This window comes from Mastigoproctus giganteus, chromosome 3 (assembly GCF_048544385.1).
Source record: "Mastigoproctus giganteus isolate SK-2022 chromosome 3, ASM4854438v1, whole genome shotgun sequence".
In the NCBI taxonomy this organism is placed as follows: Eukaryota; Metazoa; Arthropoda; class Arachnida; order Uropygi; family Thelyphonidae; genus Mastigoproctus; species Mastigoproctus giganteus.
In genome coordinates, this window is record NC_143577.1 from 40,566,612 (window position 1) to 40,587,538 (window position 20,927).

At 39.1% G+C, this 20,927-nt stretch overlaps 1 protein-coding gene across 1 annotated transcript in view; it reads left to right on the forward strand.

Annotated features, from left to right (window-relative positions):
- LOC150087900 (uncharacterized) overlaps positions 1 to 20,927 on the forward strand; it is a 216,144-nt gene that overhangs the window by 102,567 nt on the left and 92,650 nt on the right. Inside the window, exon 8 of the mRNA XM_090369957.1 lies at positions 16,537 to 16,782. Within this exon, the coding sequence (XP_090226083.1) occupies positions 16,537 to 16,782 (246 nt within the window). The remainder of the gene's footprint in view (positions 1 to 16,536; positions 16,783 to 20,927) is intronic.

A 20,927-nucleotide genomic window follows, 5' to 3' on the forward strand; every position in this document is an offset into this window, starting at 1 on the left:
TTCTCTTTGAGACAAGTATCCAGAATTATCGAAAATGGCAATAGAAACATTCCTACCTTTCAGGGTTACATATTTATGTGAGGTTGATTTCTCAAAATTAACAGCTATGAAAACAAAACATCGTTCCAGACTTGATCCAGAAGATGACATGAGATTAGCAATTTCAAATATTGTGCCAAATATTTTCGGTTCTCCAGGCTCATCCTTCTCATCAATTGTTTTGTTTTATAATTGTTCATTTCTTATTGTTTTGTAATCTTAATTGAAAAATAAGAATTTGATTTGTTGTTTTTGCTGTATTCAATTAAAATATTAAACAATTATTTTTTATAATTGTTCTTACAGTTAAACTTGCAAGTCCTAAATTATGGCACACATCCGCTTGTCTTTGACGGGAATCGATTCGCTTCAAAACGTCTAATTTAATTTTCAAATTCAGTCTTTTTCTTACATTTGTAGTCTTCGTACTGTGTCCAGACATTGTTGCTTTTTCATTCTTATCCGCCATTATTAACTCTTTGAAAATGTAACTGCGTTGGTTGCATTAATTATGATACAATGTTCGAGTAAACTGTCTGTTACGCACAATGTCTAATACTGTACCGAATGATAACTAGACTTCGGATAAATGCATATAACACAAATATTACAAGCAATATACTTGATCATTTTTTAAAATGTTGATCTCGAAACTACGTAACAGGTCACTGTACTGCAATTAAATTAGCGTGCGAGAAAATTTCACTGAGCGTGGGAAAATTTCTCAAGTCGGCGTGGGAAACGTTGTAATGCTGTTCTAATATTCATTTTCAAACTATCGACTCCATCAAATGAAACGATTTCGTTAAATATGCCAAAAATGCAATCTATAAAAAAGCATTATAGTGATCTGAGACAGCGCTATAGTCAGATACGGGTTATAATATAAGGATAGCGTTATAGCGAATCAGCGTAAAGCGAACCGCGTTATAACAGGGGCCTGCTGTAGTAGTTTTGTGCATGTCATCAGAAAATTGAAAATGGAGCAAAGAGCAATTATCAAATTTTATTCTGAATTGGGAAAAAGTGCTACAGAAACCTTTTACAATTTAAAAAAAGTTTATACTGATGAACGTTTGTCTCAACCAAGAGTGTTTTGAATGGTTTTCTCACTTTCGTAAAGGACATGAGTCGTTAGAGGATGATCCCTGACCTGGCCAACCAGTCTCTATTTGAACACTGGAGGTTGTCACAAAGGTTAGAAAAATTGTGACTGAAGACAGATCAATTTCAACAGGGTTGCTTGCTGAAATGATTGGTAGCAATAGGGAATCTGTACAAGAAATTCTAAAAGATCTGGGTAAGAGAAAAATTTGTGCCCATTTTGTACCACATTCGTTGAGTTTCGAACAACGAGAGTCATTCTGCTGAACCACAAGACACTCTAAAAATATCTTGTGGTTCAGCAGATTGACTGATGACAGAGAACACTTACTTGAAGAGGTGGATGGGAAAACAGCAAAGACCTCTTTATTTATATTAACAGTAGAAGGAAGTGGTTGAATCACATTGATCCCCTTGATGTAGATGGATCAACCATTGATAATCCAGCTCAGATTGCTAACTGAAGAGGTATTTTGCATCTAAATTCACACAAATTCTTTAAGGAAGGGGGATGCCAGAAGTATAGAAACAAAGAGTTCTTTACTTATGTAAACTCTAGAAGGAAGAGAGTGAATCAGATTGGTCCACTTAATATCGATGGTTTGACTGTTGAGGACCCTGCTCAGGTAGCTGACGAACTGAATGAGTATTTTGCATCTACATTCCACACATGAGGAGTTATTCAGGGAGCTGAATGCCAGAAGTGTACCAAATTCTGGTAGAGAGCTAAATGATTTTGTAATAACTGAAAGTAAAGGAGAAATTGTTGAAGTTAAACATAAGAAAGGCACTGGGGGTGGATATGATCTATCCACTTATATTAAAGGAGGCGGCAGAGGAAGTAAGAAAACCCTTAGCCATAATTACGAGAGCTTCCTTGGACTCCAGGAAGGTCCTCAATTTACAAAGGGAGATCAAAGGGTGACAAGTAATTACAGACTTGTTAGTTTAACTTCTATTCTGGGGAAATTAATGTAGGCACTGGTTAAAGAAGCATTGCATGATCATCTAGACAAGACTGCAGTAATAATTCACACACAGCATGGGTTTGTTAAGAGGAAGTCTTGTCTGACCAATTTGATTAGATACTATGATGTGGTTACAGAGGAATTAGAGGCAAAAAATAATTTTGATATCATATACTTGGATTTCAGGAAAGTTTTTGATACTGTTGCACATGGAAGACTGCTGTACAAATTGGAGCAGTATGGCACTAAGGATAAGTTGCTATAATGGATAAAAGGGTGGTTGAATGGGAGAAAACAGAGTCATAATTAATGGACACTGCTCTTTGTGGACTAATGTTATTAGTGTAGTTCCCCAGGGTTTGGTGTTGGGCCCATTGTTGTTTTGTATATTTAGCAATAATATTGATGAAGGTATATCAGGCTTAATGTTGAAGTTTGCTGATGATACAAAGGTTGGCAGGGTTGTTAATAACAGTAATGACAGTATGCTACTGCAACAGGATCTAGAAAAGTTGGGCAGATGGGCTGAGAAGTGGCAACTGAAGTTTAACTGCAAAGTAGTGCATATGGGTAGAAGTAACCCCAGAGAAACGTACCAGTTGTTGTGGTACTACACTTAGGGAGGTAGACAATGAAAAAAAATCAGGTGTGGCTGTGTCGGAGCATGGCTGGACGGGTTTTACATGAATACGTCAGGACAACGGATTATACAAAGTATATAAGTTGGGAAGTGTAAATAAATGAAAACAAGTTTAATAATCGATTACAATTTTATTTATCATAGGTCTATGATAAGAGAAATAAGATACAAAGGGTAGACAAGATACAACCAAGTTTCTGGCGAAAGTCAGATCAATACAAGTGTTACCCAGCGTGGTCTATATGTAAGTGAGATTAAACTTGCGTTTCATAAAGTCCTGGAGTGATCGGTTTCGTGACACATCAACATTGAAGTCACCGGTGATGATGATCGCCGACCTCCAATGGTCTTCCATTGTCACCGAAATCCACATCCACTTCGTCCAATCCAACTTCCGAAGCAGTGGCATAGTTGCTTATGTCATTTACATCCACGGGTTCGTGCACCGCTTCCATTTTTTTCCGCTCCCAATACTTCCTTATTCATTCCGACCCAGACATTGGGGTATTATTGGAAAGCTGACGAGCTGCTCTTTCCCGTCGTATGCGTTCGACATATTTCTGGCTCACTTTCCGGCGAGTATAGGCCAACATTGTGAAATTTCTAAAATTTTTCAACTTCAATCCACATTGTCTTCACCAACACCGTATTGAAATTTAATTATTTCGCATTAAACCGATGGATATCGATGAGAGCTGTTGATTGGCACTAAAACGAGCGTTGTACCATGACCGAGTGCAAAGTTATACTGGAAGTTTCCGAAGCACTGCGGATCGTACCGAAAATGGTGGACCCCCCCCCCACTGCCAATCTGAAGGTCACTGATGAATCTTTATTCCCTCAACTATCGAATGATATCAGTTTGGTTTGTCTACCTTTAATACTTTAGAAATTATTAAGCTAAACCTTATCGAATGATTTCATTACACTTGACTTTTCATCCCTTACCCCCTAGTACTGTTCTGAATTTAAAGATGTATTCACATCAAAAAGACCTGGGGGTAATTGTGAGGTCAGATATGAAGTTTTTTGAGCAGTGCAGACAGGCTGCCAGAGCAGGTCATGGGACTTTGTCAATTTTGTGAGTAGAGAGAAGGAGGTGGTTATTCCTTTGTATAAGGCAGTGTTTCTCAACCTTTTTTTAATTATCGCCCCTAAAGGACTTTTTTTGACTTTTTTTTTTTTTCCTAATTGCTCCACATGAAATTTTAAACAAGAAAATACTTTATACTTACTCTTTTTATTCAATGGGATCCCTGAGCCTGATGCTTCTTAGCTAAAAGTTCAATGTTCGGTATGATGTTAATAAGTTTAATTCTAATGTGTCCCCCCTTGACGTGGGCACCTGTACGTGGTGAGGGGACCTCCCAGTGACGCTGCTGGACTTCCAGACTAGCATCACTGGGATCCAACGCCCACAGCCTAGGTTCCGGGCTTACATCAATGGAATCCGGCGTGTTTGCCGTGCGCTGCGACCCGTGGAAATTCGGAAAGGGGGATCCTGGTGGTTGAGGGGCCCAGCTTCAATACACCACTTTGGCCCCTGCTTCGACAAGACGAGTGGTCCTGGAAGGCCCGGCTAGGATCAATCGGCTAGTAGGCTCGCCTGCGAGGGTCAACCGTGTCAATGCCACGCCCCTACCCTCATGGTCCGAGGGACAGGATTCAGGCTGGCGGCGGTGCGGGTATAGTGTCTGGGTAGCCCTGGCGTCCCACTCCCGAGCGCATTTATTGCATGCCGGGTAGTGGGCGTCCCTTTGGGCTCCGTGGTGGGTGGGGAGCCCGGGCACTGAACAATTTAATAAACTACATGAATCCTGATAAACTAACTTCTTCAGGGGCCCCAACCCGGTCCCTATCTGAAACTATTGAGAAAGATCCAGATAGCATTATTGCTAATAAGAGGCAGCGAACCGAACTACCATCAGGGCCAGTCCCAAGGTTCTTAATCATGCACTCAACAAGTGAAAAACCGATTGGAAAAATGTCACCCTTCTTTATCCAAAAAGGGTTGGATGGGTTAGCAGGTTCACCCAAGTCAGTTAAGAGGCTCCGTTCTGGAGACCTCTTAATGAAACTAAAAATGACAGGCAATCAGAACACCTACTCCGAACAACATCAATCGGAGGAATCCCTATAACAGTGACACCACACAGAACACTCAATTCATCTAGAGGTGTCATTTCGGAGTGGGACCTTCTCGACGTATACGAGGAGGAAATCTGCTCCGAATTAAAACCACAGGGAGTCATTGCCGTCAAGAGAATCACTGCGCGAAGGGATGGAAAAATTGTTAAAACCAGGAGCGTTATCCTGACTTTTAACACTCCTAAACCTCCTGATGAGATTAAAGCTGGATACATCAACTGTTCAGTGCGTCCATACATTCCGAACCCTTTACGGTGTTTCAAATGCCAAAAGTATGGACATTCTCAAATGGCCTGCCGTGGAGTCCTTGCATGCGCTCGATGCGGTGGAAAGGACCACGAAACAACAGCATGTTCAGCCGCGAAACCCACCTGTATTAACTGTGAAGGCGAACACCCGGCCTATTCACGAGCATGCCAGAGGTGGAAAGAAGAAAAAGAAATTCAACGGCTGAAGGCAGAGCTAAATATATCATACCAGGAGGCAAGGAAATCGGTCAAACCCCTGAATATCAACAAACCTACCTACGCCCAGAAGGTAGCAGGGAGATGTTCCGTCGGAACTCAGACGGACATGACCATTCCTCCAAAGGAGTCTTTCACTCCCATCGCGCGGTATCTCTTAAGCTCTCAAAAACCTGCACAAAAGGACCAATCAGCTGCCACTCCTATATCGGTACCTCCTAATGCTCCACAAGTTCCAAAGGTAATTATGAAAGAAAAGAATAAGAAAGGGGAAGTCCCTCCTAGTACCCAAGAAAAGATGGATGTCGAGCAGAAGGAAGTACCCGAAGATTCAGTCTTGGAACTCTTTGCGGAGGAGGAAATGGACACGGGACAGCGTCCATTCTTCCCCAAAAAAGATAAATCCAAGACTGATAAAAGTAAGCCCTCAGCACCTCGGAAGCCGCCTGATGGACCCACCAAGCCAAAATAATGGGTAAATTCCTACAATGGAATTGTCGTGGATTCCGGCGAAATATTGATGACATCAAGGCCCTCCTGCAAAGGCACGAGCCAGTTTGCTTTTGCTTGCAGGAGACATATCTAAAGGCAAATGATGATCCCACGATGCATAACACCACAATTTATCGTAAGGACAGAATTGCGGATGGCTCTGTACATGGGGGAGTGGCTATCCTTGTGGGTAACCAGACCCCAGTGCAGCCCTTACTAATTACAACTAGCATAGAGGCTGTTGCAATTCGCCTTACAGTGGGATTTTTATTAACTGTGTGCTCTATCTATTTGCCACCTGGGACCGACATCTCCCAGGCAGACCTTGATGATCTTCTAACGCAGTTGCCTCCCCCTTTCTTACTTCTCGGGGATATGAATGGACATAACACCCTGTGGGGTAGTGCCAACATCAACGGAAGGGGACGAGTCATAGAGCGTATGCTCAATGACAATGACCTTTCCCTTCTAAATACTGGAACAAACACCTTCTTCCACATGCCTACCCGTACCTTTTCTGCCATTGATCTCTCTATCTGCTCCCCTTCTCTACTCCCTTCACTCACTTGGGAAGTGGAGGAGAATCCATACGGAAGCGATCACTTCCCTGTGATAACCTTGTTATACAGTGGGAGACCATGTCTTCCTTTTAGGTTACCACGGTGGAAGATTGATCAGGCTGACTGGACTGCCTTCCAACAACAGGCAAATTTCGATCTTAGCACAGTCAGTCAAGAGCCGATCAATGACGCAGTAAGGTACATCACAGAAATCATTGTCCAAGCAGCTGCTAACGCTGTCCCAAAAACATCTGGCCGGTTTCCACCATTTCCCAAACCTTGGTGGAATTCACAATGCACAACAGCAAAAAAGGCTCAAAACAAAGCGTGGGGGATATTTCGCCGATATCCTACCACGAACAACCTTATAGCCTTCAAACGTGCACGAGCCAAAGCACGCTACATCCGTCGTCAGAGTCAAAAGGAATCATGGATCCGTTTTACATCATCTGTTAACCAGTCTACCAACTCTAAGGTAGTCTGGGATAAAATCCGGAAAATGAAGGGAAAATATACCTCCCAACCTTCTGCAATCCTAGATTATAATGGATGCGCTATTGCAGATCCAACTGCAATAGCCAATGCTCTTGGGGAAACATTCTCTAACATCTCTGCAACATCTTCGTATTCCCCAGAGTTCCTGGTCCTGAAATATAAAATCGAAAAACAGGCACTTAACTTTAAAACTAAGGGCATTTATCCCTACAACGGGGATTTCACTATTCTGGAATTGAAAAGAGCCCTCGCTCTTTCCAAAGCTAGTGCCGTTGGACCAGATGGCATCCATTATGAAATGATTAAGCATCTTTCACCAAAATCTATGGATTGTCTGCTCCTTCTGTATAACAGAATCTTTACTGAAGGGCAGTTTCCGGACTCCTGGCGAAAGGCAATCGTTCTTGCCTTTCCTAAGCCAGGAAAGGATCCAAAGGTCACCACCAATTATCGTCCTATTGCTCTGACTAGCTGTCTGTGCAAAATCCTGGAGAGAATGGTTAATTCCCGTTTAATATGGTACTTAGAATCAAACGACCTTCTCTCCAGAATCCAGTGCGGCTTCCGAAGGAACCGGTCCACTTTGGACCATCTTATTAGATTGGAAGCATCCATCCGGGATGCTTTCCTAAAACGCGAACACTTGGTGTCGGTGTTCTTTGACATGGAGAAAGCGTATGACACAACTTGGAGATTTGGCATTTTAAAAGATTTACATAGCCTAGGCCTAAGAGGGCATCTGCCCTTTTTTATTCAAAATTTTCTAGCCAATCGATCTTTCCAAGTTCGTATGGGATCCTCACTCTCTCGCTCCTTTCGCCAAGAGGAGGGAGTACCACAAGGATCAGTCTTAAGTGTCACGCTTTTTGCCATCAAAGTCAATTCCATCATAGAACAACTTCCTCCAACTGTAAACAGTGCCCTCTTTGTTGATGACTTTAGCATTTTTTGTCAGTCGTGCAACATGAGGGTTATTGAAAGACAACTGCAGAAAGCCATTGATAATCTGAACGTCTGGGCACTTGCCAATCAGTGTTGCCATTTTAGCGGTTTTCCCGCTAGATTTAGCGGAATTGCTTCAGGTTTAGCGGATTAAAATATGAAATAGCGGATAGCGGATTTTTTAGCGGGAAGAGTATAAATGTTTAGCATTTTATATATTTTGGCAATATAACATTTAAATTAAGAAATATTTATTTAACAAATATTAAATTAATTGTTCAAGTAATTATTTAATTAACAATATAAATATTTCATAATTGAAATGTTTTATCGATATACATCGTAAACATAGTAGGGATATCATATTTCATAGTTTTTTGTTGTCTTTTTTTATAAAGCGAAGAATCGGTTTTATATTATTCTGGAATTTCCCTGAGGAGAACCCCAACAATTTTACGTAGTTACACCCGCGGTCAAACGATCTGACCGTTGGGTCATAGCTTTAATTGTTGAATCAAATCTAAAAATGTGGGAAAAATTCTAATGACGCCTTTTTTGAAACCGCGAAGAAATGGCATTGAATAATTTTTATTCGTCGTATTTGATTGGCTTCCAAGAAATGCGATCCCAATTACCGACATAACATTAAAAGTCATTTAAAAACTTTCAAACATATTAAGTCAGTAGAAGAACCATTTTCACCTAATAGATCAGGCAACCAATCTAAATTAAATTTTCGCACCAAGAATTTACAAACAGTGGAAGCTGAAGCAAAGTTAAGTTTGTTTGTTGTGCTCACTCGTCAATACTGGCAATAGACCACCTTGGTGAATTATGTAAGAATGCATTCCAAGATCAAACAGCCAAAACTTTAAAAATTCATCAAACAAAATGCAACGGCGTTATAAAATATATCCTACACCCCCACTTTCAGACAGATTTATTATAGTCAGTGCTCAATGGCTTTTCAAATTATAGTTTGTTACTAGATGAATCAAACGATATTAGTGTAACAAAACTATTAGGTATTGCAATTGTGTATTATGATGAGCAATTCGATAAAAGAGTTTCTACATTCTTAGCTCTTGTAGAATTAGATCAATGTAACGCTGAAAATATTTCAAATTCAATTAAAATAACGCCGGAAAATTTTAAACTTCCTTTAAATAAATTTTCTGTTTATACTCCGGGACGACCAAACGGTCAGAGGAGTTTACAAGATACACAGAATACAAGAAACAGTACCGTATTCAGCAGTCACGGGCTTGAACTCCGGTCACTCAAGGCACGTGTACTTATGCACCCGCGCGCCTGACCACTAGGCTACGGCATCAGAGCCAGTCTGTTTTCAGTATCATTTAATCTAGCTTTCATAATTACAATATACCAAAAATAATATGATGAATTAGCTGAAACGATTTAAACCAGAATTTAAATAATTTGTGGGCATTGGGACAGATAATGCTAGCGTTATGATTGGAGTTAATAACAGCGTTTATACACATTTGAAGTCCGATGTACCGAAATTGATATTAATTAAATGCGTATGTCATTCTTTGCAATTAGCAGTATCTCATGCAACCCGCGAAACATTCCCTAGAAGTCTAGAATTCATGATCGCTGAAACTTATAATTGGTTTAGTAAATCCACTAGCTGACAAAATCAATTCAAATGTTTATACAGTGCCATAAACGATGGTGCAGATCCGAAAAAGATAGTTCATTCGTGTCAAACAAGGTGATTATCCATTGAAGTTGCTATAACAAGAATTTTAGAACAGTATATTGAAATAAAAGCCCATTTTGAAATAACTCGTTTGACTGACAAACGTTATACTGCACAACTTCTTTATTCAATGTTCAAAGATGAAAGTAATTTAGCGTATATTTTATTTTTAAAACCTATCTTATCTGAAGTACAAAGAGTAGACAAATCTTTTGAATCAAATTGAAAAAAATGAGCAACAGTATATAAACATTACTCTTGTTAAATGGGAAAACATCAACAATACAATGAAGTTTTGGTCAGAAGTTTGGAAATATCCAGATGCAAGCGGTGAAAATCCATTTAAAGAAATTAGCCAATTTGCATTGGGTATTTTAATTTTGCCATTATCCAATGCAGATGTGGAAAGAATATTCAGCAACTTAAATCTAGTAAAAAACAAAACACGCAACAGAATGAGTGTTGGCATGGTTAATGCAATCTTATCAGTACGATACGGGCTCAAAAGTGTTGTAAAAATAGTTTTACCTGAAGAAGTGCTTCGCAAAATAGGTACACAAGAAGCATATGATGAGGAGATATTGAATTTCGAAATTAATTTAGATTTTTAGATATTGATTTTATATTAAAAACAGAAAATAAATAACTATTTATATATACTATTTGTTTGTTTGTTTTTATTCACTACAAAGTACAAACAAATGAAAATTTAAAAAATTTGGCGGGTTAAGTGTTAAAAATAGCGGATTTTGAGTATGCGGCTAGCGGGAAATATTATTAAGAGTTGGCAACACTGTTGCCAATGGCTTCAGGTTCTCGCCGGAGAAGACCGTTTGCGTACACTTTTGTCGCAAGCGTAATCTTCATCCTGAACCTGAATTAAGGCTCGGGCAAAATGTTATTCCAGTAGTGTCAGACACAAAATTCTTGGGACTTGTGTTTGATAAAAAGTTGACCTTTCTCGAACATATTCGTCAACTTCGTACAAAATGCACGAGGGGTCTCAATATTCTCCGCTCTCTCTCCTCAACGCGTTGGGGAGCAGATCGATGCACCCTACTACGGCTTTACCGTGCACTTGTACGCCCCAAATTAGACTACGGGTCCCAGGTATACTCCTCAGCTAGAGATAGTGTCCTCCGATGGCTGGACCCTGTCCACCATCAGGCTCTCCGTATCGCTACTGGAGCTTTTCGAACATCTCCTGTCCAGAGCTTATACGTCGAAGCAAACGAACCATCATTATCCCTTCGACGTAAGCAGTTGTCTTTAAACTATGCTTTAAAGTTGAAATCCCTGCCAGACCATCCTACGTGGGCATCCGTTTTCGAGCCACGTTGGGAAAACTTGTATAATACCCGTCAGACTGCCAACCGACCTTTTGGTATTCGTGTCCAAGAGCTAATCAGAGAGTTTAACATCATGGTAGACAAGGTGGCAGAAACACCAAAAGAAACTCTTCCACCCTGGCATGCTCATCCCCCACCATGCGACTTTTCCCTTAAGAAATGGGTAAAGTCTGAGACCTCATCATCTGTCTACCAGCAGCTCTACTCTGCACACCAAGCTGAGCACTCAGACTTCCTGTCCGTTTACACAGACGGCTCGAAGTCTGAATCGTGCGTAGGATCTGCTGCTGTCTTTCCGGACACTATAATATCTCAGCAGATTCCTCCTGAATCCAGCATATACACTGCAGAGCTGTATGCTATAGAGCTAGCCTTGGATCCCATTCGAACTTGTCAATTCCAAAGGTCAATAATATATTCTGACTCTTCCAGTGTACTACAGGCTTTATTATCTCTGAGACACAATTCTCATCCGGTTCTTTGTCGGGTTCAGCAGAAGATACATTCTCTTCGTGAATACAAGTTTGATATCCGCTTCTGCTGGATTCCTAGCCACATTGGGATAAAGGGAAATGATTTGGCTGACGCTGCAGCCAAATCAGCAACACCCACTCATAATTGTTGCCTGTCAGTCCCCTATACAGACTACAGGCAAATAATACGTAACAAGATATATTCCCATTGGCAAGAACTGTGGCACAGACAGAGAACAAATAAATTATACCAAATAAAGCCTGTAATAGAAATATGGCAGTCTAGTCTGCGCAGGAATCGGAGCGAGGAAGTTGTTCTTGCCCGACTCCGCATAGGACACAGTCATTTGACACATTCTTTTCTGCTGAGGGCGGATGACCCTCCTATGTGCGAGTCTTGCGACACCGTTTTAACTATAAAGCATATTTTAATAGATTGCGTTCATTTTACCCATGTTCGCAATATATATTTTACCGCTTTTACTCATTCGACTGAGCCTTATACACTCAGTCAGATTTTATCAGACAACGACCACGTGTCGGCAGTTTTTAAATTTTTAAAAGCTACTAATATATACCCACATTTATAAATAACAATTTGACGAGGTAACCTTTTTAAAGGTTAGCAGAATTTATCATTTATCTTTATTGATATTTTAATCGTTTCATGGCGCAGTATAACCTTAGCTGTTTTTGCGCCAATAAACACAAAATCAATCAATCAATCAATCTAATGTGTCCTCTTGAACAGGCGCCTCCGTAGCCAGGTGGGCAGGAGCAGCAGTGTGTAGCACACGCTTCTTGATTGGACTGGGGTTCGAGCCCGTGACCACCAAATACGGAGGATGCGAAAAGGTTAGAGAATGATCGCTGCACATCCCCAGAGCAATATGGCCTTAGTTGCTAATGCTCCTAAAAACCAAACAACAACAACCTCTTGAACATATATCAATTCTGTTTCTTTCCTTTGTTAACATTTTATTTGCTGAACTAAAACCACTTTCTACCGTATAAGACGTAAAACGAAGTGCTTTGACCATTTCAGACCACATTGTCGGATAAAGATGTTTATTTGTTTTTGATTTCCACAACTCAACCATTCCACCTTTTTCGAATTTATATTTGCATTCTTCATTGCATTTTAATTCAATCAGTTCTTGAATATCTTCACTAGCAGACCTGCTTTGCATCTAAATGGATCTGTCATCCATGGCTTCACTTCTTAAGAAAATAAATCTGTAAATCTATTTTTCATTTCACATTTTAAAGAATACAAATGATCTGAATAATTCTTAAGATCATTCTTGGTGTTATTCTTTGATTTCAGCTAACTCTTGAATGCTACGAAATTGTTTTCTCATTTAAATTGCTTTCAAATATTTCAATTTTTTTCAGTGAAGGCTTTTAATAGGCATTTGCAGTCTATCACCGTAACTATCACCCTTGAAATTGAAATGATACTTCATTAAGTTTACGAAAAATCCCAAGCAATATAGTATGTTGTTTTTTCTGATCTCCTTTGCTTGCTAAATCTCTGTCTCCTTTGCTTTCTAAAAAAACTAATTATCATATCAAAAAGGTTACAAATCTTGTTAGACAGTTTCCTTTAGAAAGCATCTGACTTCTTTATGTAAAAGAAGCCTCACATACTGTTCTTCATTATCAACACAATGTTCTTAAAAAGGCGATCATATTTGCTATGTGACTTTATTTTACTGATGGTTTTAATAATTGTACAGAGATTGATAAAGAACTGGACTACTATTTTTTGCAACCAGATGATGTTGGTGCACAATGCAGTGTATTGCAAGAACTTCTGGACATACTTCCTTTAGGTGGGCTGTAAAAGCTTTGTCTTCCAACTATGGAGGTAGCACCATCAGTGGCACAAGATACCAAAGTTTCCAATGGTAGTTTTTCATCAAACCATGTTTTTACAGCAGCAAAAATGAATGCTCTAGTACAGTCAGTTTTTATAGATTTTAAAAACATCTCTCCTTGCAATTTACAGTCATCAATCTGAATAGAAAATTTTATCATTTTTAATTTATTCAATTAGCTGCTCTTCAATGTTAACTGGGTATCTCACCGATTCATTTTCAAATCGAATCGTTGCTCACTGGCAGTGTTTTTAAAATACTGGAAGTATTTTGATGCATCACTGTTGAAATTAGTCTCTAATGCAGATCGTATAACAGTCTCAGTAATTCTATGAGCACTACTAGTTTTTGCAATGATTTCTGCAATTTTATAAGACACAATCATTCATTCATCATTTGATCGATCCATCATTTTGATGGATTTAAAAATTAATTTTTAAAAATTTTTATTTTTTTTAATTTTTGATATATTCAATATGTTTACTAACTTTATCAGGATGTTTCCCTTTTAAGTGATCTAAAAGTCGATGGTTTCATAGCCTCATTTGAAAAATAACTATTACACATAAGGTGCATAGGCTGTCTTGAGTTGAATGGGCTTTCAGTAAAACCATAAGCTAGATATTCATCCAGATACTGTTGACACTTTATTTTCAGCACTTGACATGATTGATAATGGGTTGAATAACTACAAAGAATTAAACCCATGTCACTCACAAAAGCATTGTGGATCAAAAATAAACGACTTCCACAAGGAAACAATAAATCAATACTAATCGTCACTTAGAAAGTAGAAACAATAGAGTGAAACATTTCGTCGTCCCATCCATGATGCCATATTTCACCAATGAAACAAAAGGATAAATAAATAACCCATGCCCACCATGCTGCTGTGGTGCCTCCGTAGCCAGGTGGGAAGGAGCAGCAGTGCGTAGCACACGCTTCTTGATTGGACCGGGGTTCGAGCCCGTCACCACCAAATACGGAGCATGCGGAAAGGTCAGGGAATGACCACCGCACCGGAGCAATATGGCCTTAGTTGCTAATGCTCTTAAAAAAAAAACCAAAACCAAACCATGCTGCTGTCAATGTCGCAGCAGTTGGAAAGGTGCAAACACCAAGGATTGCAGAGATATTACCTCTGAAAGCACTTAGGCATTTAATGCATACGAAAAGCAAAGGTGGTTGATTTAAATCGTGCCAATTATCTTCCTTTTATCAGAATTTCTCACTCACTTCTAATGTATAATATACCCATATGTTAAAAATCAGTTGTCTCGGGGGGGAAATAAAACCCAAGAGAGAAATATTAAGGAATAAGATGTTGTTGAGTAGGGTTGAACTTTGGAGGACCACAAATCATTATAATACCCATGATTTTTTTCAACCCCAAAAACCAATTTTCGCCCCCATTGAGAATCCCTGGTATAAGGCAATTGTCAGGCCACACCTTGAGTACTGCTTACAAGTCTGGAGGTTTCATTTTAGGACAGATAGAATTGCCAGAACAAGTACAGAGAAGGGCAACAAGATTGGTGAGGGGAACAAAGGGGTTTACTTACCAAGAAAGGCTTAAATTCTGCAAATCGCAGTGTCTGGAGACTGGGCACCTGTGAGCTGATCTGGTTGAGGTGTATAAGGCTTTGAATGGGTTGAGCGGGCTCAATGCTGATGGGATTCTTCCTCTTTCTCAGATTACAAACCTGAGGGGGCATAAATTCAAATTGTGGAAGGACAGTTGTAGAATAGATGTTGAAAATTTGCCTTTAGTTGGCGGGTGGTTGATTGCTGGAAGAAACTTCCGTCTGTTGTTGTGGCAGTTGATAGCTTAAATAAATTCAAGGAAGAACTGGACAAACCTTTAGAGTGAATGGTTGTGTGAAATGGATTTTTTTTTTTTTTGTGGCTGATGCTGTATAAGCTTGCTTTCTTGCATCATATGCCTCTACTAATGCTAACTGATTTTGTGAGTAATTTTTGAACAGATCAAGTTCATATCAATAGGGTCAGATTCTGGACAGGTGGGGAGATATGGTCATTTCACATTTCTTTTTCGAATTGGTTGGTTATTTGGCATTTAATGGTGCATTGGCACTGCCAAATTTCTGTTGCTACTAACTTGCAGTGCTGCTTGACTGTGCACATGGCATGGTCTAGTTACATAGTCTAGTCTCACAAACATTCTTGTAGCTTGTAATGAGTGTTTGGTTTTGTGTTATTGGATTGGCTGTCTAACTGTCTGCTTTTTCCAAAAAAGGTTCCAGCTAAGTTTTCAAATGAAGAATGTGCTGACTTCCACTTCACTTATGGCTTTTGTAATAGTAATTGCGAGAGTTGTTGAAGAATACACACAGCAATTTCTTGATGACATTAGCATTAGAATTAGTGGAGGCATATGATGCAAGAAAGCAAGCTTATATAGCATCAGCCAAAAAAAACCCTTCCCATTTCACCCATCCAGTCACTCCAAATGTTTGTCTAGTTCAGCCTTAAATTTATTTAAGCTGTCAACTTCCACAACAACAGATGGAAGTCTGATTTGCATATTGTGCAGGCTGAAAAAAGGTGGAATAATCCCCAGAGGTAAACACTACACCCTCTGCTTGAGGTTGGCTGATAATAGCCTTGATTGAAGAAAACTTTAGAAATTTCTTTAGTTGTTGATTGAAATCGAACACAGTGACTCTCAAATGAGTGGCAGATAGTGATGTATTATGCCAACCAAGCTGCCACAGAAGACTCACATGAGGATACAGTGAAGAATAATAAAATTGGTTAAGGGCAAAGGGGTATTCTCATGAAGAGAGAGACATCACTTTATATGTGTTTGGAAACCAGGCATATTTGTGAACTGACCTGATTAAGGTGTTAAAGGCTTGGGTAAACAAAATGGTGAGGGCATTTTCACACTTAGCCACGTGGCACAGAAGGGGACAAATTTAAATTAAGGGGATAATTTGAAAGTTATTAGGGAAATAGAAAATGGAAAGAAATATGTTTTTACTTGTAAATTTACCCTTTAAAAAATATTGATAAATGAAGAGAGGTGACTTTTATTTATTTTTTTATTTTTGCTGATGTTACCTCTGCTTGTTTCCTTACATTATTTTGTCAGTAGTACTAAAGTCTTTTGTCCTCTTGGTCTAGTACTCATAATATCTGACATTTCGATGATTATTATTTAGTATTTATTTTAATTTGTATTTTCCATGAAAATATAGAAGAGTAGCAGTTTAATGTAATTTCACTGTTCTAGGTGGTTATGACAGAGGAGAGTGTTTAAAGACAGTTGAAATGTATGATTCAACATCCAACAAATGGACAACAATGAAGTCCATGAGAGTGCCTCGTGGAAGATTTGGCATTGCAGTCATTGGGAACAAAGCATATGCTATTGGTGGCTGCGATGGGACTAAAGAACTAAATTCAGCTGAAGTCCTTGATGCTGATACTATGGAATGGAAACCACTTCCAAGCCTTAATTCACTGAGATCATATGCTGGTAGGTATCTGCTTTATATGTTATATAATATATTTAATTTGTTTTTATACTAATAGTAAGCATTTCTCAGACATTTTCATATACAGGCAGAAACTGTATGGAGGTATATATTTTCTGTATTTTGAATAAAAGTGACTTTACATGGAAAGCATGTTTTTTTTTTTTTTTTTTTTTCCCTCCCACTTTGGCAAAGTGCACTATATACAGAAATCAAGACCAGCTTTAAAAAGTAAAAATTTGTCAGAAAAAGTTTGTCCTTATTAAATGCATGTATAGTTAAGTGTATATGATGTCTTCCCAAAATTCACAGGACAAATTATGAATAAAACATATATTTACTCAAAGAAATTAGTGTGTTGGCCCTCCTTTGACTGTAACAGTAAAAAGTTAGTACATTCATGAAAGACTTTCTACAGCTTTCTGGTAGAAAGCTGGTGGTGTTCTGCTCCGCATCTCCTCTTTTGTGTATAAAAATGATATCCAAACACATAAAACACTTTTAATGGATGAACTATATAGGGTGAAGTAAAAATTAATTTTAAATACTGACATTCTTTTATAGGAATATTATATAGTCACTATATAATGTGTAATATTGGGAATGCCTTATAGGCCTCCACATTTATTACAATTGAATTTCCATGTACCAGTTACTGTAGTTACCTTTTAAGCTGTTGATGTCTAATTTAAAATGTGATGAGACCTATATTACTATGGAATGGTTGAGAATGAGAAGCCTGAAGAACCTTTACAAAAAAAAATTGTGTGCACCGAGCATGCATAGTGAAAGTTAAGTGAAACTTCTTTAGGCGAACATTCATCACTTGGAGGATCCCATATTGACCATACAAAGGGTACTAGGAAAGTTTTGCAATACAGCTTTGTTTATTTAATTTTTTCAAAGTAATTTCCTCTACATTCAATACACCTCTCCATCCTCCGAAACCAATCTTTAAACCAGTTCTGCCAAGTTTCACTAGGGAGTAAAGCACACTCGTTGTCCCAAGCCCGTAGAAGGTCCTCATCACTGGAAAACCGCCTCCCTTTTAGCTTCATTTTCACATGCGGGAACAGTGCAAAGTCGCAGGGAGCAAGGTCTGGACTGTAGGGAGGGTGCTCGAGAAGTTTCAGTCCTGTCGTGGTCAAATATTCGGTGCAGGCTTTGGCACGGTGAGCTGGAGCATTTTCATGATGGAGGTACCAGGTGTCCATTCTTGACTTTGGCCGCAGGTTCTTCATAGATCCAATGACTTTAGGCAGGCATTGTTCAGTATACCACTTAGCTGTGACTGTCTTCTGAGTGTCCAAAACGACACGTTCCACAATTCCACTCGATTTGAAAAATACAGCTATCATTTTCTTCTTTACAGATCGGGATTTTCTGACAATTACGGGTGTGTCGTCATCATCAAAGACCCAAACTTTGTTTTGAGCCTTGGTCGGCAGATCGTAATAGTACAGCCAAGTCTCGTCACCTGTCACAATGTTGTTCACATGCCGAGATTGTCCCTTATCAAACTTTTTTAACATCTTCTGGCACCAAGTCACACGTCGTGTCATCTGCTCTTCAGTCAGTTGATGCGGCACCCAGAGAGAACAAAGTTTCTTCACGTGCAAATGATCTTGCAGAATCGAACGAATTGCTGGTGCATTTAGGCCCAAAGTATCCTCTATCTGTTGGTAGGTCACTCGCCTGTTTTCGTCAAGCATTTTCCTCACAGCAGTAACGTTTTCCTCCGTAACTGACGTTCATGGCCTTCCCGGCCTCTCAGAATCCTCCAGAGTGAAATTTCCCCTTTGGAATTCTCTATACCACCTGAATATCGTTGTACGATGTGGACAATCATCATCTAGTGCAAGAATCATTTCTTCTAAGCACTGGTCTATGGTTAAACCACACACGAAATTATACCGCAAAACTGTCCTTATCTCATTTCGTGACCATGATGCCATCGCAAGCACTTTACACTCTCACTACTAATGAATAACTGAGCCCATCGACTTGGCGCGGCGGCTACTATGCACATATGAACATGTCTCAACATGCAGCAACAAGCAGCTTCCTGTGATTCATTGTTGCGTCATATTGCAAAACTTTCCTAGTACCCTTTGTATGAATGCCACAGGCGATGAATCTGCATGAATGGGAGCCTCGGAGATATGAGATGTTCCGTTAACAAATCTAGTTTCGGCAAGTGCTGTGGTATCAGATGATATTTAAAACCATTTGACTTCGATAGAGCTGGAATCACTTTGTTCTTGAGAGAGCCACAACAGCTGTCACAGGCTGATATTTGACTTGCATCCTCATTTAGAAATGCTGTTTGAAGAAGAGCATGATCTCGAGCTGCTGCAATCTTCATATTGTTCTTGAACCAAAGCCGATCATACACGCAACAGACTGAATCAAAATCATTATCCAGGAATGTATGTTTAAACTGTGTGTGGATGCTTTGTTGTTTCTTAAAATCCTGTTGTTGCTCCTGCTGTGTATTATGCCCACTACATTTTGAACAATTTGATGGAGTACTTCTGGCAGTCGGTTTTGGCTTCTTTGCTTTTCGTTTATGACTGGGTTTCAAGGACTCTTCATTGTTTACATTTGCGGTATCAACTTCCATGGCTCCTTCCAAATTCACTTCTAACATTTCTGGAGAGATGTAAGGCTCTGAAGATGTGGATGGACCTTCTCTGGTTTCTTTGTTCAAGTCCATCGCACACTGTTGAAATAGCTTAGATCTCTCCTTTGTACTCAATGGAGGTGGTTTCGGTGGTCTCATTGCACATATATGTGCTCTATACGCCTTACAACGCTCACTATTAGTCTTTGGTGGCATGTTGAATTATAAATTCTTTTCGATCAAAGTTTTTTATTAAATACAGTGGAGAATGATGAAAGAAATAGCACGACGCAATCAGTTGCATGGTATGCTGTGGTACAATGGTGGGAATGAATCATTTCGTGTCACATTTTCTTGACAATTTTTGTCAATCCACAGACACATTGCATGTGCACATGCAGTGCATCTGTGGATTGACAAAAATCGACAAGAAAATGCTGTATGCCTTGCAACGCTCACTACAGTGAACCCTCGCTTTACGATGGACACTCCATAACAAAATACCATTCACTACGCAATATGTAGTAAGCACTAGTTATTGTGATCACGTTTATGAATTGAGTTTTAATTCTATTAATGGCGATTCTAATAAGCGAAAACAGGAGGAATATTATCCACAGGCTATGAAAGTAAAGATATAAAGCACTGATTTACATTTTATTACTTTACCAATTAACAAAATTAAATTATGTGAAAATCAGAAGAATATTTTCCACAGGTTAACAAAGAAAAGAAAAAAAAAGAAAAGAAAGGAAGGCAAAAAGTTAATCACACCCTGTCGTCACAATCCCAATTACTAACCGTGCCTAATGCTGCTTAACCTCAGTGATCGCACGAGAACAGTGGCATTTAGCTTAGTACAATACTTTGCTGTTCAGAGTGCCTATAATGCATTGACCTATGGCAAAGATCAAATTTTAGTTATGTTTTTTGTCAATACATGAACGCAAGTTACTCCCATCTGAAAACTGCCTGGAGCGTGCTTAAAGAAGTTTCACTTCAATAAGATATGAGTTTCTGCAGGTTATTTTCAAGACATGCATGCAGAGGAAGATTCTTCCAGGAAACAGAAACAGAAGGAATAAATGAACATTAATTGTCTGAATATTAATTTGATGGGGTTGACGTTTAACTGTGAATGGATGTTTGTTGATTAAGTATTTTCATTGGTTTGGAAGAAAGCCAGTTAACTTGTAAAAAAGCATACTAAAAAAAGGCAAAATGACAGAAAAATGCTTGTGTGATAAGGTGGATCGCAACTAGTTTGTTAGGGCATGTCAAAGATTTCTGTAGCAGTTTTGGGCATGCTTCCCCTGATGGGAGAATGCTATTCCATTGTATTTGAAAAAAAAAAAATCTTTTTTTTTTTTTTGTTTTAATGTAGAGGAAGTTATATTTGTGACATATTTATATCACAAGGAAGGTAAAAGTTGAGATTAATTCAACTAGAGAATTCTGTCAGGAAATCTGGATGTTGAAGATGAGCATAGGTGAAGTGAATTCTTTTTTGCTGAAGGCAAGATA